Genomic DNA, 27,233 nt, shown 5'->3' with positions numbered 1-27,233 from the left:
ACATGTCCTTGCCAACTCAACCTTTATCTCATTATAGCCCTTGTAATTGGGATTGGTTCACATTTTTCATGCAGCTTACTGTTTGAGAAACAATCTGTCAGTCAGGTCCGAAAAACATCTGCAGGGCACCCAAAACGATCTACATGAGATTTCTCCGGAAAACATGCAGCAAATCATCCTCCGTTTTTCGGAGCGCCCACGCTTTAGAACTATACTTGACCACTGTCATCACTGAAGATTCCAATATTCGTATCTCGGTTAGCAAACTCATCTTCTATTCTTTCAAAAAAGTTTCAACAGAAAAAAAAACCTACTAGGTCTTGGTAATTCTATTTTATGCATCTTAACTGTACCCGGCGTCTTTACTAATAAAATTACCATGATAGGTGAAGTTGTCCACTTGATCGAACTCCTCACTACCCATCATCATCTTTTCACCCTCAGTTATTCCTAGTTTTAGCAATCTTAGTCTTCTTAACATGACTTTCAAACCTATTCTTTCACTGTGAACTCGTAAAATCTTTAAAAGCTCATTCGTTTTGCTAATATTTTCATTTAAGATGCTTAAATCATCAGCATGCTCTAAGTCGAAGAGAGTTTTACTTCCCCTTTGATTCCATGTTCTCCCATTGCCTTTGCTATATTCCTTGGGAGAAGGTTCATCAAAATACTCCACATAAATGGGGATAGAACACAACCCACCTCAATTCCAGATTTAATACGAAGCCAGCTACTAACCTCATTCCCTACATTAACCACAGCAACTACTTCTCGTGCATAGCACTAATCACCCCAATGGGTTTATATGGTCTATGATAGGACCCTACAAGGACAGGACCTTTGCTAAAGCTAAGGACTAAGGGCGTTTGATGATTTGGGCACTCTTCAATTATTAATCTGAGAGGGAAAATATGGTCGACAGCTTCTCTACTCTTCTTAAGCCCATACTGTTCATACGCTACAACTTTATCTATAGCATAAGAAACTTCGTAAAGTTGCAAGCATAAAGTTGCAATTTTCATATTTTTTCAATCATTGAAATTACTGTGGCCTCGGGAAAAGCAATTATCCTAGAACCAGTGAAAGAAGGATACAAAAACATCTCATCAAGTCTAAGCGAAGCGCTTATGCCGACTTTGAGCCGTACAGCAAGAATCCCTGGGACTTCCAGTTGGATGGAGGTTTTTTGCAATCCTGGGCCCATCTTGGTCCCAATCCTGGTCATAGCATGGTTTTCTGCACTATTTTCTATCAACAAGAGTTACGATCTTCAACAGACAATGTCAAGCTTTCTACACCTGACTCGTTATATGTCCTTGTAAGCAAATATTGTGCTTCTACGGGGAGGCAACCCATAAAAGATAACTTGGCTAGGAAGAGGTTTTTCATCCCCCCCCCCTAAAAACACAAAACAGACAAAATCCAGAAGTACTATCCATTCGCCAGAATCCAGTGCAAATGATGTGTCGGTTACTAGGCCAGAATTACGTCAAAGGGCGCCACCGCTCAAGGTCACCTTGCAGCGCTGTTACCATCTTCGGGTAGGAAAACTCGTGATAAGTCCGTCCTGATGCCACTATGAGGCCACGCAAACAGGGAATAGGGACAAAGAAAGGTACTTAGGACGGAGAGGAGACCCCAAACCATCTCACAGCACCGGAACAGATCCGACCCAGCCTGTACTCGTTAGGGCCTTGGTTTGGGAGACCTAATTGGTAGTTAGAATTTTGATATTAAAATTATTTTGTCTTATTCTGAAGGCAAAGAGTCTACAATCAATGAGATCCTACTCTCAACAACACAGAAGCAACTGAGTGTAGGATTAAATTGCTGTAGTTTCAATTATTCCTCTTTTTAAACACTCAGCCTATCTTGTTGTATACACGCAAAATATTCAATGATTGTTCTGTTTCTTCTATTTCTTCCTACTGGCTATAGACCCATATTTTTCAAGATTTTCATCTTTAATTTCCTAGTAATCTATTTCAAAAAACATACATTTATATTTCTAATTCAGACAACTGAGAATTTTTCAACTTAGATGATGGATCAACTTAGAGGATAGATCACATCCTCTATCAATATTAATCTTCTATGAGCAAAGATGGTAGGCTAATTGCAACTTTCCGTCACACTGCGTATGTCTTTAGATTTGAATGTACTCTTGAATTTGGTGGCCTTGAATGCTAAACCTTGATTTTCTTTTATATATATATATATACATATATATATATATATATATATATATATATATATATATATATATATATATATATATATATATATATATATATATATATATATATATATATATATATATATATATATATATATATATATGTATATATATATATATATATATATATATATATATGTATATATATACATTCTATTAATACCCCTTGAAGCAAACCATATTTCTATTTTTTTAATATCTATAATTCCAATCCTTTAAAAATAGTAATTTTAAATGTTTTATACCGCAATAAACGTGGAAAGATAATGGTCCCCATTTGAATGATGATTATGATTCTTTTTTTTTTCTGAACAACATTTTTTTAAACAACTTTTTTTTTCTACAGTCAATTTTCTTTAGGTTCTTGTTAAAATAAAAATTCCACCGTAAAAGTTTGGTGAAAAAAAATGTCGTATGTCAGAAATACAATCTTTTCAGAAGATAAAAAATATTAGTTTTACTTAATTTCTGCCTTTCACCAACTAGGTAGAAGGAGAAGGAGGAGTTCTATAGTTTTTTTTTCTGTAAAAATTAAACTTTATATTCCCTTTTGTGGATTTTCCTATGGGGGCAACAATTTTATTAGGAAGGGCAACATGATCACACAATAAGATTGTTTGGATGATTAAAGTTAAGCTTTGCTTGCAAAGCCTCGTAAGCTTATAACTGTATAGATTTACGTGAAGATCAACATATTAATCATTATACAATATCTTTAATTTTACAAGAATTATGATTTCTGTTTTAAAAGTCATAAAATACTTTTTATTTTGAAAATAAAAAGTTTATTAACAGATTATTTTGAAAATTACAGCTCGTGTTAAGAGCTTAATTTAGTCCATCCTTCTCCACCTCTCTCTCTCTCTGAAGTAGAAGTTTTGAATTTGTACAATGTATAGCTAATAGAGGAATTTCCTCAATCGAAATCAAGTAGCTAAAACAGACTTTGCATTCATAGCTTTATTTTCTATTTACGGCCATGAAAAGATCAAACATTTGAATCAACATCAGAAATTGGGACTACAGGACTTGATATTAATTTTGTAAAAATGATCAAAAAAATACATATGTTTTACGAATCCATATGAAGATAAGCCAATCTTGCTGGAAAAAGGATAAGAATAAAGGGCTAATTTGCCAAATGATAGACGCTACTGAGTGAAAATGCAAAAGTTCAAATCAATGTCAGAAATTTGGATTTTATAATTTGGATTAATTGATCAGTTAATTTCATAGTTTTTGTTTTTGGGTAATTAGGAAGAAGCTGGAAAAAATATAGCCCTAAAAAGGATTTACTAGAAGATCAATGAATTCTTTAAGTAAAGAAATCCGAAAAAGCGTTATGTTTACCAAATGCATAATAATTAAGACAAATGCCTCAAACGTCTGTATCAACATCTAAAACTGGGATTTCCTCACATGATATCGAGTTAGACTAATAAACTTTATGCTTTTTAATTAGAAACACAATCGATAAACCCATACCCATTGTACGGATCTACTTGAAGATCAACAAGTCCACCAAATAAGGGTATGTGAAAAAACGTCAGGTTTTTGCCAGCGATTGAACAGCGCCCAATGGAATACGACAAAACTTCACTGTTTCGGTTCAAGTGACTATTAGACGACCTAGAATAGGAAAAAAACATTCAAGAGAATCGTACACACACAAGGAGAAAATTAGGGGGGGATCAGTCTGAAGACCAACATGATTCCCAGATAAGAGAAGGTTAAGTATGTTAATAATTTTTTTTAATTGATTATATTCGCTAAATCAATATGAAATATTTAGACTACAAGAGACGAAGAAGATAGATAAAAAGAAAGAAGAAGGAAAGAAAGATGACAGATGGAAAGGGGAAGATGAAGTTGGGAATACAAAAGAAAGGTGAAGAAAAAATAAAGAAACACTCACCGTGTTGCAATAGCAAAATAAAGAAGCTCGTTTAGCCAGTCAACGCTCAACTTTGAAATTCTTCCGCCGATCAATTCTCTTGGCAACAGCGTACGCAACGGAGATGCGTATTTAAGTTCCATTTCTAGAAGATCTCCATTAGAATTCGATATAAAAAGAAGTTTTTGACTTTCAAGGACATCCATACCTATTAACATAAATAATTAACTCAGCAAATCTTCAACGAAGAAATATAAGAAAAGTAACCAGAATACCATTATCTTAGGTTAGTCTGTAAAATTTTATGACATCTTATAACACCTTTTTATTGCCCCAGTTTCTTTTTCCCTACCCTCGATTCGCCCCATAACATTTATAGTGGAGGTGAAAACTTTGGATTAGGCTTCGATCAGAAGGAACTAAAAGCAAACTACAATTTCTTAACCTATATTAATTTTATTTGACCTATATTTATATTTGTTTTTTTTTTAACTATATGTATTTTCTTTACCTATATTAGTGAATGGGATGAATTGCTAGTTTGACTTTTTTCTTAAAAAAAAACTCTGGGTTTTCTGTTTGTGTTGAGTATGGTAAGTCCAGTCTAATAGGACTTTGACAAAAACCCGTCAAGAGTTTTTTCAACTTTTCAGCTTTAAAGTTCTTCTTAATGCAAAGGCTTTTAAAACAATTGTATCCTTCTTATCTACCTTATAGAATATCTTGAAGAAATTACAAATTGAAAAAAAGAAAAGAAATACCGAGTGAATACTCAGATATAAAAATTTTTCTTTGATTTGATTAACAGTTCATGGTAGGAAACCGATGGTTGTTCTTCTTTGGCATCTGAACAAAACAGCAGATTTTCTAATAAGGAAAAACATATTTCAAATTAGATGGCGCGGAGTAGCTGCCATAGTTAATATTTCCTAAAGGAAGTAGCGGTTTCAGGCCTCATAATCTTAGAGGGGAGGCAATGTATACCATAGCAATGCAAAAATACAAATTAAAAGGAACTTGATGTCATAAAAACTGGGAGGGGGCAGCTATCCTTCTGCCCAGGCCTAGAGCCGCCACTGCCTGAATAAAATGCCATGAGACGTCAGAAAACACATTTCCCGAAACAGTGCAGGCTACTAGTAACTTACTTTAAGAGCTTAGTAAGAAAAAAGTCAGAAATTCAGAGTAGTACTATCTTCCTTGATATGGCCTTTTCACGTTAGACAAAATAATCTGTTTTAAAACAGATAGCACTGAGTAGCTATAAAAATTTGTTTTCTTGATTTTTACGCTTTCAAGATAGAGCGTAAGAACAAAAAGCGGTTCCAAAATAACCTTGACTACAAATAGCCAAAAATATAGATATTTATGTGTATTTTCGAATTGTCGTGTTGTGTTGAAATTTTCTTTTTTTTGACAAGTAGTTAAAGTTCGATAATGTTCGGTCGTGAGAGCCATTTCGAAAAGAATTTTATTTAGGTCAACTTCTGGGACGGTCAACTGGAGCATTTGTAGGGCAGCATGTTGGGAGCAATTATTCCCATATATTTTGAAAATAGCCTTTTCGATATTTTTACTGGTAAAAAAAGAAAAACGAATATCCCCTATTCCCTAAATTTTGAAGAATACCCCCCCCACTAGATTACCCTTTTTGCATTGCTAAATAAAACAGATTTCCTCTCCATTCTTTTCGTGAATTGGCACTTCTGGGCATCCTACAAGGAACATGACTTCGACTAGCAATTTCAGATAGAAAAGAAAACAGAAAATGATTTGTGTCTAAAGAAATTACCAGAATTTTCTGTTTCAAAATAGAAAAAGGGTACTGAAAGATATCCACTTTCTTTCATATCGTAAATAACATTCTATAAATTCAAACCTACGGTGTGCATACGATTTTGAGCGAACTTACAGGAACACAAAATAAACATAAGAGAAATCATCTGTAAATATAATGAAATTATCATTTCTAAAATCTCTTTATAGACAGGTAGGTTTGAGACCATACCCAAAATTATCCCAACCAAAACCATTACGCTAGAGCACCCAAAGTTAATTCCGATGATTAGAAATACACTAGTAAGTACATGATAATAATAAGAACATATCAAAAGAACATAAGAGTTCACCACGTTAACTGGTCCAGCATAATTACTAAGAGTCTCCTTAAATTTCATATTCAAACTAAAGTAAGATCAGATTCCAATATCTTAAGCACTGCATTTTACTAAATTATATTTTTCTTAAAACTTGCACTTGAAATTAAAAATTGCGTAAGATTAATATTGGATGCTGGGATACAATCGATAGATATTACGTTGCCAGGGAGGAGGGGATTCAGCGTGTATCTCAGATCCCCCCCCCCTGGAGGATAAATTTAAAATTGTCACCAAACTTTGTACCATAAAGAATGGACAGAAGGAAAATCTTATATACACAAATGCATATAGGATTGAAAGAGGGAGTCCCTCACGTGGTGGGCTCAAAGTACTTCCTCAAAATTATATTTTGTGGTAATAATCTTACTTGTAATATCTGAAGTCAAGTTCACGACATTAACAGGTCCAATATGGTTGCTAAGATTTTGCTGCATGACTGACGCCCCGAATGAAAATAAAATATATTGAGACTTCTCATCAAACAGACCTGTAAAATTAAGATGATTATTCACTGATAGAACCAGGCACGTAGATACATTAGACATTAAAACAATTTAAAACGCTTAAGAATAAAATTAGGGAGGCAGGCCTCAGGCCCACCCTTTCTGCAGAAATTTTGATATTTATCAGATTTATGAGATGTTAAACTCGTTTTTAGGAAAATCGCTGTCATATGAAAGCTTTCCAACCCTTCTGAAGAAGGAAGTTTACTAGCAGAGATAAGAACTGTAAAGAAGAAATCATAGCCGCAATAACAATGGATTCAGTAAGATTCCGTAGATTCACCAGTTTGGTAACTATAGGCTAACAAGATATCAGTTCATAATAAGAAAATTTTAAACTTTTACAAATTGTAAAGTAAAACACTGTCAATGTTTTCAACCCCGAATTAAGTTTAGAGATTTGTTTATCTTAAAGATCAAGTCTGTTAAATCCATAAAAAAGATTCTAGGTGGCTTTATGACCCAAAGCTAGAAGCTTCAGCTTGTCACCGAAGGCTTCCATTCTGAATCCAACCAATGGCAAGTTTTTCTAGCGTTTCCCTTGTATTTATGACTAAGATAATTTAAGATTGCTTTTTTACAAAGATTTTTTAAGGAGCTTGAAGGAAAAGTTATTTCCGTTAAAAACAGGTATTAAAAATACCGACGACACATGGAACAAATTTTTACAATTTACACTTGAAGGATTTAGTGTAAGCCTCGATTTCCTCTAGTATACGCTTATATTTTCCTTATGGGATATAATTGCTAATTTGCTTATGGATAATTAAGAATATAAAATATGAATCTCAGTTTGCTCAAAATTAGCCTTGGGAATTAATGCAGGCTAGAAGTACGTGCCCAAAAGCCCCCATCCTTTGTATGCTTTTGAATCTATTGATACAGCCCTTACTTGTAGATTATAAGACTCAGAAAAACCCTTGGGCTTTTTCTTAGTTGGAAGAATAAAGAAGAATCAGAGAGCAAAGTCAGTCAAATATGTCACCATACCCTGAGAAGCAGCTTCTCAAAATATGCTTGTGTTATATTATCTTATCAAAAGATTAGTGTGCTGTATCATGCGTATAATAATTCAGCTTTTCTCAGAAATTGCGTTTTATTTTAATATTTAAGCTACCTTGAGCTAGAGTTAGTTCTTTATTATAAACGAGATCATCAAGAATTATACTGTCAAGTCATTCTTGACTACGGTTAAACTGTCAAGGCGACGTAACCTGACAACCTTTTATATATTGATGTCATAACTAAATTATATACTGACGGTATCGACGTCATTATGACTAACATCACTATATAGGTTTCCTTTTTAACGTCATTTATGGTTGTATACCGTGATGTAAAACTTTAAAAACTTTCCTAGGGAGAAAGGAAAGTTCTCCCTAGAGAACTATTCCGCCGGAACGATGTCACATATAGTTAATATGAAACATAAATTAAAAATAAATCTCAAATTTTGCTATTTCTTGAGAAAGGAGCTTATGTCAAAGTAATTCTTCAGGCAAAATAAAATTCTTTAAAGTCGGAGTTACTGCTCAAATACGCCATTTGAAGGAGCAAATTACTCATTTTTCAACATATAATCTCGAAAAAAAAAAATCAAAACAGACATTTAAGTATATGAAAACATAGGATTTTTTTGCTGTATTTAGAATACGTTTTCTTTCAATATAATACCTTTGGGGAAAAGAGAGTGGCATCATCCCTATTGGAGCAGTAGTCTAATATACAGGATTAGGAAATTAGCCGAGAGTAGAAAACATGTATAACGTTTGCCATTTTTTTGTGCTCAAACACAAAAGGCCTTGAATTTGAATGAGATATATTTTTAAAGAGGTTTTCACGAACCAAATGCAGCCAACTGCAGAAGATGCCTCAAAAATCCCTTTTACAGAAGGAGCAAAAATCTGTTCACTCTGCATAATTATTTTTGTAATTACACTTTAATCCTCCTCCTCCAACCTAATCTATTCAAGAACACCATATTTCAATAAGGAGCGTAATTTGCTACGGGGAAGGAGGACAACTGCCCCCACTAAGTTTTAGTTTACCCCCCCCCCCCCCACAGGCCCTAGTTTTCCCCCCGGCTGAAATTTAGTTTCTGCAAAAAATCTTGTCAAAATTAAGATAAGCCTGCATAATTCAAGCATCCAGAGAAACAGGTCAGTTTTCTTTAGTATATCTTTGCCTTTATATCTTTGCCTATGTGACTCATTTTTCAATTTCACTGTAATTTTCACTTGATTTCGGAAAATTGGCTCCAACTTTGCCCCACTAGAATTCTGACAAAATTACACTGATTTCAACACTGTTTAAGAAAAACTTTACGTTCTGATGGTAGCTAGTACGCCAATACCGTACATTCTGCTGATGGCAACAAGTGTTACACCTTAGCCTTTGAGACTAAAAACAAAATAACCTTTAGTGAAGCCAAAGAGTTGGCTATGCACACACATCACAAGAAATTAAATAAACACACGGCAGTCATCTTCACTATATCAAAAACAGAATATCTTCAGTAATTTAATCGAATAAAATTTTCTTTTGAATAGGCCCGCTTTAAAAATGAACTAGGGGGACACACTTTTTAAGACAGCTGGAGGCAGCCACTCAATATCTCGAAAAATACGTTCCGAAAGTAAAAAAATATTTTTGATCGTTAAAATTTGGAGTCGAGGAGATGTTCGGTCTCTGGAGTTAACAGTTTGCACATTAATAAGAAGGAAGAAAAACCTGATAAGGCGTCAGAGAACTTTGACACCTCATAGAAACCCACTAAATGACCCGTGGCAACTTCAAAGGCCAAGAAAGAAAATACATCCATAACTGGCGAATCTAGTGATAAAATCCTGATAGGAAATATATGATAAACTTAAAATATAAAAAAGGATAATACATGAAGAATGATAAAAATAATTTTGGCGTGAGTAAAATAATAGTTAATAAACTAACATTTACGTTTTAGACTAAATATAAATAGGACTATAATTTAATTCAATTTTATAGAAAGAACGTAAAAAACAAAAATGCAATAAATTTTGACAAAAACAGCAATAATAACATTTTCTTGGATCAAGCGATAAAATTATGCTTAAATGCAAAAATAAACTTAAATGTATTTGAAAGAAAAACAACCTTAAATAAAATTAAAGCTGCCTAGTAACCAAAAATGTAACACAAGAAGAGTGTCTTAAGAATATGGCTTTAAGTTTCATTAGAAAACTCATCTATGACTGAAAATAATTAACCTTTTACAAATTATAATAGTATCTAATAACGACCAATTTGAAGGGTATAATGGATAAATAGGAGGGAGAATTAATAAGTATTAATAGGAGAGAGTATTATATGATTTTCCCAAGTTGTTTAAGACAGTATAAATGAGCCCCGAGTATTCCTCAACCCTTTGTGACGCTAGAAAAGATGGGCCGAAAGCAATGCTATCATTTAAAAATGATACGCTTAATGAAACAGATTTTTCTATACTAACAGACATATCTATGATTTTTTTTTTGGGGGGGGGGGGTTAAGCTAAATCATCCCTGAGTATATCTATTTTTTCAGCTCTTTGAGACATCACTGAGATTTCGAAGTTTTAATCCTGTTTAGTATATTGTTGATAGTGTCTTGGCCAAAATCAAAAGGCGTAATCAGCAAACTCTTCTGAAAATGAACATGACTTTCGTTCAAGCGACTTCCCGGCCCACTAGTGACACTATTTTGAAAAATGCCAGTTTTAAAAGATAATTCTTCATGACTAGGATTTGAATCTAGATTTCCAGGGCCACAAAATAGGGTTCTAATCACTGCACAAGCATACATAAAACATTAAGATGTTTGTTTTGCACTTTTTTCTGTTCCCAATCACTCATTTATCAAGTTAGAAATTCATGCCAATAAGATTGATTTCAAAGTTCTATGACTACTCGATTTGCCTTTTGCTCTTTTATAATATAAATATATAAAAAAAAGCTTTTTTAACTGAAAGTAAGGAGTGAAATTAAAACTTAAAACAAACAGAAATTACTCCGTACATGAAAGGGGCTGTTCCCTCCTAAACGCCTAGCTCTTTACGCTAAAGTTTGACTCTTTCTCTCAACTCTACTTTTTAAATCAGTTAAAAACTTTTGTGTCAAGAGCGGAAGTGAAAGCGTTAAGCGTTAAGTGTTAAGCGGAAGTGTTAGCGTTAGTGAAAGTTGAATACCCTCCCCTGTCAATTTGAGTCGTAAGTACTATTTCGCACACAGGATAGAATATTCTCGGTAGTGAATTCAGATGTGCTGAGCAATCCAAAAAAGAAGTCAGATTGGTTCCATTAGATAGCACTCTTTAAGGGAGTGCTCTTTTACTTGCCCAGAATCACTTTATCAAAAGGTTTAAGGTGGATTAGACAAAATCTGAGGTTTTAATACCACTCAAATTTAATAAACTAAAGATTTCTGGGAATTCCCCGGAATGGTGATTAAACTCCGTATGAGCACAAGCTGATTTCCCGCACAATAATTCAATGCCATGAAAATGTTTACTTTGCATCATATTTCGGAAATTTCAGTGTTTTGAAAAAGCTGAAACATAATTTTTCCCCATCTGCGTTAGAACTGCTACTTCGCGCACTAATTAGTCTCGTGTTTCTTATTTTCTAGTGGTATGGCTTCCGAATTTTCCTGGTCATCTTCATTCAGTGTCATGGGTTTATGACTAGGCAAATAATTTGGTAGTTGAATCAAACCACTCCTATTCTTGGTTTCAATTTATATCTAGAAAAAATACATATTCTCTTACGTTGATTCGTATTATTTTTTATGTTTGCACAATTTACTTCCCGACGCCAGACTTATTTTTTTCCAGAGCTTATTTTTCATGATTTTGCAGAGCAAATTTTCAATTAGCATTCGGTCTTGTAATATTTTAGCGCGTTCGGATTATGATCCATTTATTGTCACTTTTAAAGCTTACCTTGGATTCTGAGAAGTGGCAGTTGCGCGCAAATTTGTCAAAAATTTGTCAATAAAAATTTGACATTTGTTCGGATTATGATCCATTTATTGTCAATTTTAAAGCTTGCCTTGGATTCTGAGAAGTGGCAGTTGCGCGCAAATTTGTCAATGACATTTGTCAAAAATTTGTCAATAAAAATTTGACATTTGTTCGGATTATGATCCATTTATTGTCACTTTTAAAGCTTACCTTGGATTCTGAGAAGTGGCAGTTGCGCGCAAATTTGTCAATGACATCTCTTAACCTATTAATTTTACTAGCATGCCAGCAAACTGAGAAAGTACATTAAAGAATATGGCATCGGATTTTACAATCCATACCAGAGGTAATGATCACCGTTTAATGGACCTTCAGCCAGGAAGTGCAGTGACTGGCTGGGGGCCAGCCATCCTGTGCTTTCGCACCCTTCCTATTTACCTTCCCCAGATTTCTGCAGGTATGTATGTATAAGTATGTATACATTGACAGTGTTATTTCTATTGTTTATGTGCGTTGTTTTGCACCTTAAGAGGGAGACTCTGATACTTGCTTTTGACATCTTTTTTTTCTGTTAAAAGATCCGATGTTAAAAGATTTTTTTTGTTAAAGAATCCTTAGTACATAGCAGGGAATGATTTTTAAGCCTTTTTTGGAGGTCGTATTCTTTCGACTAGTATTAGGAGGAGAAATACATAAGGAAATTAAGAAAAAAAGTCAAGAACTTTCATGAAACTTTTGATATGATTTTTTTTTCTTTCTTGGAAAATATCAATATTTCCCGTCTTCCCCAAATCAAATATATGTTTAAATCAAAATTTTTTGGGTATTACTACCCCAAATCAAATATATGTTTAAATCAAAATATATTTTGGGTATTACTACCCTCAAATCAAATATATGTTTAAAATACTGCTGTAGCCACAGGATGCAGCTGTCTCCTAAATATCGGAAATTTATAAAATATGTATCAAGAAAAAAAAACAAGGCCGTCCAGCTACCCCCCCCCCCCCAAAGAGAAATCCTATCTGCACTAGGTAATACGTTTTGATGTTTACAGCTCCTTCTAAATATGAACCTGGCTGAACTATTACGACCAACGGGGTCAATTTGGGGGTGGAGAGAATATACCCACTTCTAGATTTTGAAAGACACTTAATTTCTTTGCATTCCTAATAAAAAAAAAATCCCCTTTTAGGGTACATCGTATTTTTTTGAAAAAAAATGAAAAGAAAACATAATTGGCACGCCCCCCTCTAAATTTTGGTGAATTGACGCAACTGACTGCAATACATCTGAAGGTCTATATTGCATTAAATAACTTTAAGATTGTTTTTTGTAATCAAACAGGAATATCTTTTTGTCTTTAATAAACCATAAGAATAAATTGATATTAATTATGAGGACATAACTTACTGACTTCAGCAGAAGGCATTTGAACGACAACCTTTGTTTCCGGCCCATAGCCAAATTTATTTCGTGCACAAACACTAATTGAATAATTAGCAGAAGCCAGTCGATGAGAAATAACATAAAAAGTGGAGTTTCCATCCAATTCCTGCAAACGAAAGAAACACAAGTAAATCTTGTAGCAGTAAAAGAATTAGTAATAGATTAGTAATAGTAAAAGTAAAAGATTTAGTATTAGTAAATTAGTAATTATTAGTAATTAGTAAATAAGTAAGCATTAGTAAATTAGTAATTAGTAAAATTAGTAATAATAAGTAAATTAGTATTAGTAAGTATTAGTAAATTAGTATTAGTATTAGTAAATAGTAAAAGAATTAGTAAATTTATTTCTAAATTTTACTCGTGCGGAGGAATTGCACGAAAAAAACTTACTGCACAGTGTAATAAAAAACAAAATAACACTACACGCAGGGAGAAGCTTTAAGGGCTTATCTCAAATAGGTACATAAAGGGTACAATAATAGGTACAAATAGTAGCAATAGTACAAATAGGTACAATAAAAGGGTACATAAATAGGTACAAATAGGTACATGACAACCACCAAGAATTCTGTCCATTTATTTAGACAGTGAAAACGGGTACAAAAGACTAGATATTTCGATTACATATACAGCGATCGCCATAAATAGAAATACTAAAGTATCACAATTAAAACAAACATATTTATACAAAAAAAATTTACTAGTTTGTTTTTTAGAGAGTTCAATATACAGGGTTCATTCAAAGTCTTGAGATGTAAATTTTCTTCTTTAATCTTGCCTAAACACAAAAAGAATTTCCAATGAAGGTGGCAAAGTATTTTCTCTCTTCTAATTGCGAAAGAAATTTTGAATTTATAGTTGTAAACTTGATCTACGTCTATGCGTATACTTGATACGTCTCATAACCAATGAGACATCTCCACTTGAACGTTCATTTGTTCGTTTAATTTTCTAATTATACGGGTTAAAAATTAATCATTCAATTTCTTTACTATTCAAAGTTTTTTTTTCTAATTTTAATTGTGACAGTTCATATTATGATTTTATATACTTTTCGGACCAAACAAAAAATGAGGCATGAAAGACTATTCAAATTGAGTAGGATACATGCTTGATAATATTTCTAAATGCCAATCAACACAAACACAGACATTCTTTAGCGATATCATATTTCCACAAATCCAATGAACTGCCAGAACAACTGTTTCCAAGATAGAAGGGGTCGCACGGGTCAACTCTAGGCTATCGAGCGTATGACCCCAGATTAATCTAACTCTATTTTGGTGTAACAATATAATCTTGATTTTTCAAAGGAACGATTCAAGAGTCGTACGTTACTCTGAAAAATTAATCAGATACAAGAGAGAAGATGAGGGAAGTTCTTTTTTCAAATATTTTTTTTTCTTTTTTTTCAAATAGTTTTTTTTAGTTTCAATTTTTTTTCTTGGTAATGAACTGTAAGTAAGGATCGGCTCGGTTCAGTTGTAACCAAAAATGAAGAATTAATTCTTATAACAATTAATGCATTAAAATATGGCCTTTTTATGCTGATTCCAAATACATAAAATTCGTTACGTTTCATGCTACACATCAGAAGCTACAAGACTGAGATAAAATTTGCCTAGTTTTCGAAATAGGAAAGGAAATACCCCCGAAAAGTCAAGTGACCTTAATGACCATCATAGCATCAGATTTGATGCGGCATATTAGAGGATCATATTATAGAGGTTTAAGCTCTGGTCTACAAAATAGTCGATTTTTTGCCAGAAAAAAGGTCACAGGTGCGTTTTTTTTTTCAACCAAGGGTTGATCGTATCTAGCCAGTGGCTCTAGAAGATCGAGATGGGACCAATTCAAACGGAAATCAAAAAGTTCTAGTGCACTTTTTGAGTGAACAAAAAGATTGAAGGACAACAACCCCCCCTCCCACGCCTCCTTTTTCCAAAGGACATTGAATCAAAACTTTGAGATAGCAGATATGGTTTTGCATAGTTGAAAGGTCCATGGACTATTCCTCCATAGATGAAAGGAGTTCCCACAGCCCCCGGGGAGAGGAATGAAAATTATGGAAGTTTCCCATTATTTACATATAGCACTTGTTATTGGAAAATATACGGAAAGTTTTTTGGGCAAAATTTGTCTGGGGGAGGATTTTCCAGGAGTAATTTTCCAGGGGTCATTTTCTAGGAGTACTTCAAAACTTTGAGATAGCCATTTGGTTTTGCATAGTTGAAAAGTCCATGGACTATTTCTCAAGGGATGGAAAAAGCTCCCACGGCCCCCCGGGAAGGGGAACGTAAATTATGGAAGTTTCCCATTATTTACATAGAGCACTTGTAATTAGGAAATATACGGAAAGTTTTTTTGGGGGAAATTTGTTTGGGGGAGGATTTTCTAGGAGTAATTTTCCAGGAGTGATTTTCCAGGAGTAATTCAAAACTTTGAAATAGCCATCTGGTTTTGCATAGTTGAAAGGTCCATGGACTATTTCTCCATAGATGAAAGGAGTTCCCACAGCCCCCGGGGAGGAGAACGTAAATTATGGAAGTTTCCCATTATTTACAGAAAGCACTTGTTATTGGGAAATATACGGAAAGTTTTTTGGGGGGAAATTTGTCTGAGGGAGAATTTTTCAGGAGTAATTTTCTACGGAAGGGGTAGGGAGATTTTCTAGTCTTATCAGAAAAATGATCAGACATTAAATTTAAAAAAAAATCGTTTTTTCAACTGAAAATATCGAGCAACAATGGAACTTGTAAACAAAATCATTCCGTATACGTGGGAGGTTATACCTTCCTCATTCCCTAACACTGTGGACTATTTATGTCACTTGGCTACTTTAATCCAATAAAAAACTATTTCACGATCCTTCTGGTTCGAATTTGACAATTCTGGTATATTTTTTAATGTCCGCCGTGCATGCATATGCGCATTGACAGTGCGTAAACGCACTGGTCAAAAGAGCGACACTTGTGTATACCATATTTCAAATGAAGTGACACTTGTGTACTATGTTCGCCAATCAGCACATGAAAATTCATATAAATTGCAAAAAAAAAAATTGGCAGAAAACCTGTTCAGAACAAGTTTTGACAGAAAACCCCAATTAATATTAAAAGAAATTACTTTAAATACCGTGATTCAGACTTGGGAGCAAAATTAGGTCTAATGGAGCATTTCACCAAGATAATTATTGTTTATTTCGTTTTTTATCTTAAAGAAGAGTAGATGGTTGTTTTCTTTCATGAGAGCTAATTTCAACAAATGATTGAGCTTCAGCACCATTTTTACAGTCGTTGTAACAGCACAATAGAGGAAGATTCGCTTGTAACTCTTGGGACTTCAAGTATTATATTATCTCTTATGGGATTAAATATAGTGTCTTTCTGTCTTTTATTTTTGGGCATAAATTTTTGGGTATAAAACTATCAAAACAACGCTACCTTCACTTGGACCTCCGGATTTCCATTCATTTCATAAAATCTAAGATGGTAGTTGATAATTTCACCATTGGGATGTTCAGGGGCTTTCCAATTAATAGCTATTCTCTGTGTATCCAGTGCTTTGGCCTCAATAACGATTGGGGATGATGAAGGAGGCCCAGCCGCTAGTGTCCTTACTGTTGTGCTTGGGAGAGAAAAAATTGGAGGACTTCCATCTGAGCTAAAGTATACTTGACGAAACTGAAAAAAACAGAATTATTAAAATCATTTATTGAAAAATAATCCTTTGAGAAAAATAAGATTTCCAAAAAATCAGCCTGTCAATGTTAAACATGGCCTCCAAGTTTTTTCTCCACTCAGTTTTCTTATCAAACAGTTCGTGGTAACGAAGTGACCCTAAGTAAGTAAGGAGTGACCCTGATGAATAGTAACCGAAACTCTAAAAACGAAATTTTGATATCAACAGTTCCATCAAAAGAATCGCATTTTAATGCTGACTTATAATATGTAAGTTTCATCAAGTTTAGTCTTACCCATCAAAAGTTACGAGCCTGAGAAAATTTGCCTTATTTTAGAAAATAGAGGGAAAACACCCCTTAAAAGTCATAGAATGTTAACAAAAATCACACCATCAAATTCAGCGTATCAGAAAACCCAACTGTACAAGTTTCAAGTTCCTATCTATAAAAATGTGGAATTTTGTATTTTTTGCCAGAAAACAGATCACGGATGCGTGTTCATTTGTTTTTTTTCCCAGGAGTGATCGCATCGACCCAGTGGTCCTAGAATGTCTAGAAAGAGGGCTCATTCTAACGGAAATTAGAAGTTCTATTGCCCTTTTTAAGTGACCAAAAAACTCAGAATTCTGAGATAGACAATTTATTCAGCATAGGTCGAAAAACTTAATAACCATGTCTTTAAGGACGACTTGGTCCCGCACAGTCCCCTTGGGAGGGACTGGAAGTTACAAACTTTGACCAGTGTTTGCATACACCATTGGCTATTGGGAAGTGTAGAGACATTTTCAGGGGGATTTTGTTTTGGTTGGGGGAGGGGGTTATGTGGGGGAGGAATTTCTATGGAGGAATTTGTCATGGGGGAAGAGAGTTTCTACAAAGGGGGCGCAGGAATTTCTAGCATAAAAATAAACAATGGAAAAATAAATATGAAAAGTTTTTTCAACTGAAAGTAAGGAGCAGCGTTAAAACTTAAAACGAACAGAAATTGTTACATATATGAGGGGTTCACCTCCTCCTAACATCTCGCTCTTTACGCTCAAGTATTTTTGGTAATTTCAGCTATTTACTCTACGGCCTTTGTGATTCAGGGGTCATTCTTAAGGAATTGGGACAAAATTTAAGCTTTAGTGTAAAGAGCGAGGTATTGACGAGGGGGCAAACCCCCTCATATACTTAAAAAAACATACGAATATAGAAATTAAGTACCTAAGTAAATTCGTATCCTGCGTATATTTTTACTAATAAAAACGTTCGTAAAAAATTAAAAGTTCTAGTTGCCTTTTTAAGTAGCCAAAAAATTAGAGGGTATCTAGGCCTCCTCCTTCGCTCCTTTTTTCTCAAAATCGTCCGATCATAACTATGAAAAAGCCATTTAGCCAAAAAAAATAAAATTAATATGCGAATTTCGTTTTAATCATTCATATGCGGAGAGCCAAAATCAAAACATGCATGAATTCAAAAAATTTCAGAAATTAAATAAATAAAAAACAAGTATTTTTAACTGAAAGTAAGGAGCAACATTAAAACTTAAAACGAACAGAAATTACTCCGTATATAAAAGGGGCTGTTCCCTCCTCATTGCCCCGCTCTTTACGCTAAAGTTTTTCAATGTTTAAAAAAGTAGAGTTGAGAGAAAGAGTTAAAATTTACCGTAGAGAGCGGGGCGTTGGAGAGAGAACAGCCCCTTTCATATACGGAGTAATTTCAGTCGTTTTAAGTTTTAATGTCGCTCCTTACCTTCAGTTAAAAAAAACTTGTTTTTTTATTTAATTAACATTAATAACGCTCACTTTCTATTGGAGCTATTTTAAATAGTATTATTTCTTTATTTGCTTTCGTTTAGATAATATGTTAACATTTTTAATATGTGATTCTATATTTCTCAAGCACCCCTACGTAATCTTCCTGCTGCATGCTAGTATTACCACACCTATCTGCCTATCTAACTCTGAAGAAAAAATAGGTTGAGAAATTCTTACTGTCGTTTTCTAGCACGATAATGATGTTTCACTGGCGCAAGAACTACTTTCAGAGGGATTCAAGCTAATTGAGGGGGGGCTAATTCAGAGGCACAGACAGAGAGGGGATAGGTTCAATACACCCTGAGAAAAGAAGCAAACGATTTAGAATGCTCTTAAATGCATTGCACGCTAGTGAATCCACTACATCTAAAGGGTAAGAAACGCAATATCCTTGCAAAATAAACCTAAAAAACAAAAAAAAATAAAGCCATACGAAGTCATAAAAAGCAAAATAAAACCATTCTCCTTAGTATACTTATGTTTGAAGAAATATTTAATTTTCGTTAATTTTAAAAATGCTGCCGGTAATCCCCCTCCGTAGAAAGGGTTTCTGGATCCCCCCCCCCGGTTGAAAGTTGCTCCCTCAGACAGTTCACCCAAGGAGAATTTTTGTACTTACGTATTATACGGGAAACACTCGAGACATTACCTGGTTTTCATCCCGGTTAGTTTGCAATGTATAGTGATAGAATATAGCGTCTGACCATGGATAGCTATATTTCAATTAAATATTAAGTTGGTATTTTGGTTAGGTTAGAATAGGTTTTTTAAAGTTACGTATTTAATATATGCTATACTTTACCCCCCTCCCTCCCCCGTAATGTGCAAATATATAGCCCAAATTTATTTCTAAACAATAATATTTTTATCTTACTTGGGTATATTTCATTAGCATTAACCAAGCTTCACTTCTCGAGTGTTTCTCGTATAACACTTAAGTACCAGAATTTCTCCCCTCAAAAATTCCCCCATGGAGAATTTTTCCCACGGAAATTCCCCACAGAAAAGCCTTCAGACAATTCTGACCTTTTGGAAATTTCCCACGGACAATTCTCCCAGTACACAATTTTCCCTGGGTAGTTCAACCTCGAAAACTTCCCTCTCCATGAAAAACTCTCCCCGCAGAAAATCCCTTAACAGAAATCCCCCTCGACCCAAAAAGTATCTGTATATTTCCCAATAGCAAACACCATACGTAAATAATGGCCAACTTTAATAACATACAGCACTCTCCCCAGGGGCTAAGAAGGGTCATGCCATCACCAACGGCATATTTACTCGACCGTTTAACTAAGGTGAAAAGGGCGTAAGAGGGGGCTAGTCACCCTCGAATCTTTACGGTTGCTTAAAGAGGATACAAGAACTTTTATTTTCCGTTTGAATAAGCTCTCTGCCGATATGCTAGAACCTTTCGTTCAATACGATTATCCCTGGGGTAGACAAAAAAAAAATAAAAACACAGCCGTGATTTTCTTCTGGTAAATGCATTCTAAGACCACACTAGCTATAGATGATGTATGAAACCAAGAGAGGAAAGAATCTAATAAATGAGAAATAAAATCAAATAGGGGAGAAAACGAGGATTTTGTCAGCCAGAACACCTTCACCAAGTTGTCCTCAGTACTCTAAGAAAAAAAATATAATCTAACTTTTCGAAATGAACCTAACAAGAGCAGAATAGATACTGAATCAAAAAACCAGCCATAAATAAATGAAATAAAAATTCACGGATTGAACAAGAATTCTTTGCCTCATAGTAGTTTTTGACTTAGTGCAACTTTGATTTTCATTAGATTAAATAAAAAAATATTTCTTTAAAACTGCAAGTAAGGAGCGACATTAAAACTTAGAACGAACAGAAAGTATTCCGCATATGAAAAGGAGTGTCCTTAGGGGAGTTGTCCCCTGCTCAACGCCACGCTCTTTACGCTAAAGTTTGAGTCTTTCTTACAACTTTCTTACAATTAATTTTTAAAACAATCAGAGACTTAATAGTTAAAACATCCAAGAAAGGCAGCTTTTCTGAATTTTCCAGTTCTATTGTGAATTGAAGATTCACTTATTGTGAAGATTGAAGGATCTTCAATCCACGATAGAACTAGAAGATTCAGGAAAGTTCACTTTCTTGGGTGTTTTAATTATAAGAAATACTCCTCGGCTTGAATTTTCTATGCATAGAAAGCCGAAACGTAATGATCGGTATCAACATTTCTCGTCAAATCACCCTCCTTCTGTGAAAAGAGGGGTGATAATCTCATTATTCGACAGAGTTCTAAAAATCTGTTCACATAATCATGTAAGTTCTGAATTAGATTATGTTAAAGATGTTCTATTCCGCAATGACTACCAAATTAACCTTATTGAAAATATAATAGATAGACTATTGAAAAAGGTAATACAGGAAAATAGGGAGTCCTCCCCCCTTGATTCAGTTACTCCGGCAATTGAGAACAAAACTTTCACCACTTTACCATGAAAAAAACAACAACAACATAATCTCTCTGTTTCTTTCAAAACTGTACAAAAAGTTGAACATTTTTCAACTCGGATAATGATAAAATGATAATACAATGGGTAGTGGTGTCTGCAGAGTCCCTTGTTCATGTGGGAAATCTTACATTGGCAGGATCCACCAATAACTGGGGGAACGTTTGCATGAAAACAAATTTCAATAGATATGTCCCTGAGATTCGAAAATAAAAATGACAACTTTGAATCTGCCATAAAACTACGTAAAACTACCATAAGTCACTAATAATAACTAAACGAAGCCTAGCAAGAATCGAAATTACAATAAATAACCAAGTTAAACTTAAAACAAACAAAAACTACCACGATAAGAGTGGAGCTAACGCCCCTATGCTTTCTCAAGACCAGAGTGTAATTTGCACTTACTGAAAACAAAATACCTTTTTTTCTTTTGTAAGACCCAAAGTTTTTGTTTAGACCCAAAGTTATTAAAACGGTCAGGAATAACTATTAGTACATACTGAACTGTCAAATCGCATTAATTTGTCCTTTTCAGTAATCTTGGTTATGACGGGGTTTTTTTATCAAATAGCAAAAAAAAAAATAACACAAAAAAAAAACATCGTGAATTACCATTGGGATAAGGGAGAATGTTGGATCCTGTTTGTTCCCAAAAAGGCTAAGGGTATTATGGTGAAATTTTGGGGAATGTTGAAATGTATTTAAATCTCAATCAAAAGACACTACTTGCATCCAAGTTATCAAAAAGGCGTATTTGTAACATCTTTGGAACAGGTAAGGATATTAAGCCGTTCACCATTTAACCTTGTAAATTTAACATGAGAGAACAATTGATTATACCGTAATTGAGAAAACAAAAAAAGTTTTTGTCCCACCGTCTTGCCTTATCAAATTATTGCTAATTTGTCTTATTGATTCAATGGCAATGACAAACACAATCTGTGACGATGAGGTAATTACAGACACTAAATTGACTTAAATATGGTAGGACCAATACATCGATTGGCACAGTTTTCTAATAGACCTCGTTGACGTCTTTTGAATCACTGAGCCACTTCTGGGTTTAAATTCATTTAAATATGGTAGGACCAATGCATCGATTGGCACAGTTTTCTAATAGACCTCGTTGACGTCTTTTGAATCACTGAGCCAGTTCTGGGTTTAAATTGACTTAAATATGGTAGGACCAATGCATCGATTGGCACAGTTTTCTAATAGACCTCGTTGACGTCTTTTGAATCACTGAGCCACTTCTGGGTTTAAATTGACTTAAATATGGTAGGCCAATGTATCGATTGGCACAGTTTTCTAATAGACCTCGTTGACGTCTTTTGAATCACTGAGCCACTTCTGGGTTTGTTTCCTTTTACGTTGTTTTCGGTTGGATATCGAACCTTTTTATTATCATTTTCATTTCTAGCCTAATTATTTTGTAACCGAAAACAATTTGATAAATTAAGAAGAGGTTGGGCAGCTCCCACATCCTCTATTTAGTATTTTAACTCTAATTATAAGTTGAGTCGCTTATATTGAGACCACCTCTGGAATCATGTGCTTTTAGAGAGTATATGCTTAGTGAGATTTACTTAGTCACCATTATACTTCCACTATATTTTGCTCCGTATATTTCAGTTTAGAGAGTCATGAAATTGTTCTATTTTTCAGTGCCTGATTAATTACAGATAACGACTGAAGCCTGATACTTACATAAATTATGAACTACAAAATTCCACCATGTTTGGCAGTAAAAAAAACACAAATCCTCTACAAAATCCAAAAACGAAAAAAAAAAGAAAAAAATGAAGTCCTACTTGATAAAAAGTATATGGCTGGAGATTATGTACAGTCCACACAGTTTGGTTATACTCTGTGGCATTTTCCACAGTTCTCCAGTTAGAATCAGCTTCTGGCCTGACATACTGTAGTTGAAAATAACCATCTACTGACTGTTTTAGCTGGATGACAGTCAGTTGGAGGCTTGTCGATAATATTGCACCCAAAATGACTCTTGGCTCAGGCAAAGCTTCTGTAAATATTAAAATGTTTAGTGACTCATACTAGCTAGAAAGAAAACCACAGAGAACATGCAAACTATGTGATATACGTTGGGGTATGCAAAAACACAATTTTTTACATCTAAGGAAAGGTGCCAATGCCTGCAGTCACCAAAAAACAGTAAACTTTACATTTCAAGGTCAAATCCTGACGGAGAAACTACCTCAGGAAGAACCTCTTGTGAGGCTCCTGTAATTCCCCAGACTGAAGTTAGTGACTTAAAACAATATACTAGAAGAACACAAGAAACATGCAAACTCTACTTTGGAAAAACGCGAAAAAAAAACACAAAATATTTACATTTAGGAGGAGAGGATGTGGCCCCGAAAGCAGAAACACGAGTGATCAGCAAGATTTAGGAAAGGGCATATTTCCTTGACCAGATCTGAACTAAGAGGTCTACAAAGATTCCACTTCCCATAATATCCATTTGAGTTCTCTTGGGTGGGACACTGGGTTTAAGACTAAGGATTGAGTCAGTCAATTGTCAATAGCGACCTTTAATAATTGAAGCGGATGATTTTTGCTACAACTGATTTAGCTTTCGAAGATTGAATTTGAAGATTAACTTCACTCGTAATGGTGAACTTATTTCGAAATTGGCCTATAAAAAAACAAAACAGTAGCAGCTCTTAGGAGAAAAAACATTTAAATGATAAAAATGTTCAGAAAATAATTTTAAGGGCAATAAAAGAAGACTGTGACAGAAAAGACTGTGAAGACTGTGGCGGATGATTTTGTGGTAAAACCTACAACATTTTTTTTTTATAAATGAGGCATGATTTCTGAATAAAAGCTAATATAACCTTGTCTCTAGTGCAGATCTTAACACCTTCACTATATTTACCATCTTTACTAAAGAGTCTAAACAAGCCATTACTATCCTGATTATTTTTAACCAAAACAAATGTTACTGCCACTGTACTTACCCTAGATTCATCACAGCACTAAACTACCTGATGCAAAACAATTGTTTTTTTAGGTAAACTGCTGGGATTGAACTCCTCATTTTTGGGACCTTCTTTGAAAAACAGTTAATAGGGGTCTGACTAATTATCCAGAACATGGTTCCCGTCGCGTAGAGTTCTGTCACGTGGACCAGTCGGTGCTGGAGTTTTCATTTAAGAGCAAAAGCAGACCCTTAAAGATGATTAAACGAAGCAGGATAATGAATAGGGTTTAATAAGTGACTACTTCCACCAGCCTAGTGTAACCAGTACTTGGTCCAGTACTGCCAGATGTGTCTTTGTACTCTTATGGCACTTCTTTACATCAGTTAGGTATTGAATTTTACTAAATTAATGATGCTTTGTCACTTTTCAATCCAAAAAGTGGCTCTTTTGGTGTATTTTCGCTTTCATGGGTATGCTCAAAGTTTCAATTTGAGATGTTATTAGGGGAAATCAATAGTAAAATACAATGTAAACACTTGAAAACATTCAAAATATAACTACTCGTCATAACATTAAATAAATTTTCATTCAATCAAAAAGCCTATAAAATTCATAGTTTATCTTTACTAACATTAAAATACTAAGAAAATTGAAGGAATGATCCTTAGTCCATTCTGAAGAGCTTCATCACGAGTTGAAGATTCCTGCATTATGCGAGAAAAAAAAATCCCACAAGTACTGTAACTCTTTAGGCCTACCCCGAATCAAATCGGAGTCTTATGAGAGCATTAAAGCCTTATTCAGAGAAAGAGGAGGGCAAAGCTCGGTCTTAACATCTCCCTCACCCTCAGAAATGACAAATATAGCGCACACATACGAAACCATTTTTTAAACATGGGGATAAATTACTGAGGCTTTTTCGTAGTTGGATCCCTTTCCCTGAATCCCCCCTTGGTACAAGCCTAGTGTGCATGAAACATAAAATCTACTAAAATTATTTCAATCTACTTTGTACTGCTGATGCCTGTAATAGTTAGATATTTAAATACATTTGAAACGTTTACTTCTTACAGGGAACTCATTTGATTTCCCAGAGGCGAGGACAGGGTCTTAAACGTTTGACTTGTATTCGGGTGGAAACCACATTTTCTGGGAAAGTAGAAACCGACCTTTTTTATGATTGAAAGTGACAAATTAGAAAGTCTGAATAATTAGCCGCCGACATGCTAAATGAGGCGATCCCTTAAGAATAGCTTAAAATGGACTTTTAATTAGCATAGGTACACTTGTTTCCGTTTTGGGAACTTTTGATGTGCTAAAATTTAAACTCTTTCTGTGGAATTGGAAAACTATAGGAAAGGAAAAAATCTATAAGAAAGAAATCGTGTAGACTTTTGGGGGAGCCGCAAGGCAGGATATGTTTTGGCCCTATTATTTTTATGTAGAAAAAGTATATGAGTGTTTCTTTTGCAAATAAAAGTTAATAAAGCTCATTTACGCAGTCGACACCTCCCTCCCGAATAAAATTGGCCAGACCTTCGAGTAATACTTATTTTAGTATATTTTGTATCTAAAAGCGTAAAATCCATTACGATAAGCTTCAGAAACGATTTATTAGCCATTTTATCTAGTTAAAAAAACCTTTGCTTTTACTCAACGACTTATCTGCTCTTTGTTCGTTTTAATATTTGCTTTATCCATCCTTTTACTTTCGTTATTAATGTGTCGACTACAAAGGGGCTGTCCACTTTCAAAACTATGGACATTAGACGGCGAGCACGATGGGTGGTGAAAGTGTGCCATGCGTTGTATGATGTGTATCATGAATGGTACGCCGTGCGTCACGCATGGCACAAAGAAGTCGATTGCGCCAAGCGTGGTAAAACAAGTGGTACTCTTAGATATATACCTGAGGGCGTAGAGTGGACACCAGTCACTTACCTTGAAGCTTTCTGAATGTTCAGTCTGAACCCTTTTCCAATGTTTTTCGGAATTTCTTCTCTTTTAAGGATATTTTGAGAGTATAAAATCATCAAAGTGTTCTCAAATGTTTGATTTAGACTTGAGAGGATTTAAAGCAGGAGAACAGGTAGACATCCGTCATGAAACAATCTGGCTATAGTGCAGACCGAGAGGGTTACCAAGAACTTACTCGTGTATCATTCTAGCAGCAGTATACTATCCCGAAGGTGCTCGCAACAGACGCGAATTAGTGACGTTTCTGCAGCATCAAGTTGACAACTTTCGGAAACAATTCAGTAATCCAGCTTTCATCATAGCTGGAGACTTTAACTTAACCGACAAAAAGTGGATTTCACGTGTGTTGGATCTAAAACAAGTGACGATGTTCCCACTCATGAAAGTGGAAGTATACTAGACCTCATACTAACGAATCTTGAGGTGTTTTATGAACCACCAGTTTCCCTCGGACCACTCGCTAAGTCAGACCACAGCGTTCTCTGGTGGAAACCAAAGAGTAGAAATAATAAAAATAAGCTCCATCCAAACATTTGGCAGGTGGATCGCTAACTTTGACTTTGATCCAATTTGTGTTATAACAAATACTGATGAAAAGGTCGAGACATTATACTCGATTCTGCAGCAAATGTACCATGAATTTTTTCCAGTTAAAGAACGCAGGATATGTGAGACGGATAAGCCGTGGTTAGATACTAATATGAAAAAAATGATCAAAGAACGATGTAAACTCCATGCTGCAGGAGACATACTGAATGCAAACAAAATAAGAAACAAAGTCGTCTCAGCCCTCAGAGCTTCCAGAAAAAGATATGTACGGGAAAAAATAGCACCACTCCTCAAGTCAGATTCTCATAAGTGGCATGACGCAGTAAAACGGCTTAGTGAGAAAAAGAAAGGAAACGAAATACGAATTAATAACCCAGACGGTAGTCTGATAAAAACCTCGGAAGTCAACGAATTCTTTACTCAGATTTACACTACCCACCCAACCGTAAGTGATGAACAAATGTGTGACATCATTACCAGCAATAGTTCTGATGAAATCGTAGAGGTGTCAGAAATGGCAGTTCACTATGCAATTGGACGACTACGTAACAACTGTGCCTCATACCCAGG

General features: G+C 34.7%; 1 protein-coding gene across 2 annotated transcripts in view; it reads right to left on the bottom strand.

Moving 5' to 3' along the window:
* Positions 1-27,233, bottom strand: part of LOC136043987 (proto-oncogene tyrosine-protein kinase ROS-like) — a 132,671-nt gene that overhangs the window by 88,862 nt on the left and 16,576 nt on the right. For both annotated transcript variants that reach the window (XM_065729073.1, XM_065729074.1), the window contains exons 3-8: positions 23,001-23,215; positions 16,659-16,898; positions 13,180-13,321; positions 6,657-6,776; positions 4,152-4,338; positions 3,722-3,865 (exon numbers count right to left, since the gene is read on the bottom strand). In XM_065729073.1, coding sequence (XP_065585145.1) covers positions 3,722-3,865; positions 4,152-4,338; positions 6,657-6,776; positions 13,180-13,321; positions 16,659-16,898; positions 23,001-23,215 — 1,048 coding nt within the window. The remainder of the gene's footprint in view (positions 1-3,721; positions 3,866-4,151; positions 4,339-6,656; positions 6,777-13,179; positions 13,322-16,658; positions 16,899-23,000; positions 23,216-27,233) is intronic.

This window comes from Artemia franciscana, chromosome 2 (assembly GCF_032884065.1).
Source record: "Artemia franciscana chromosome 2, ASM3288406v1, whole genome shotgun sequence".
Classification (NCBI taxonomy): Eukaryota; Metazoa; Arthropoda; class Branchiopoda; order Anostraca; family Artemiidae; genus Artemia; species Artemia franciscana.
The sequence above is the reverse complement of the archived record's forward strand: the minus strand, read 5'-3'. Positions and strand labels throughout refer to the sequence as shown.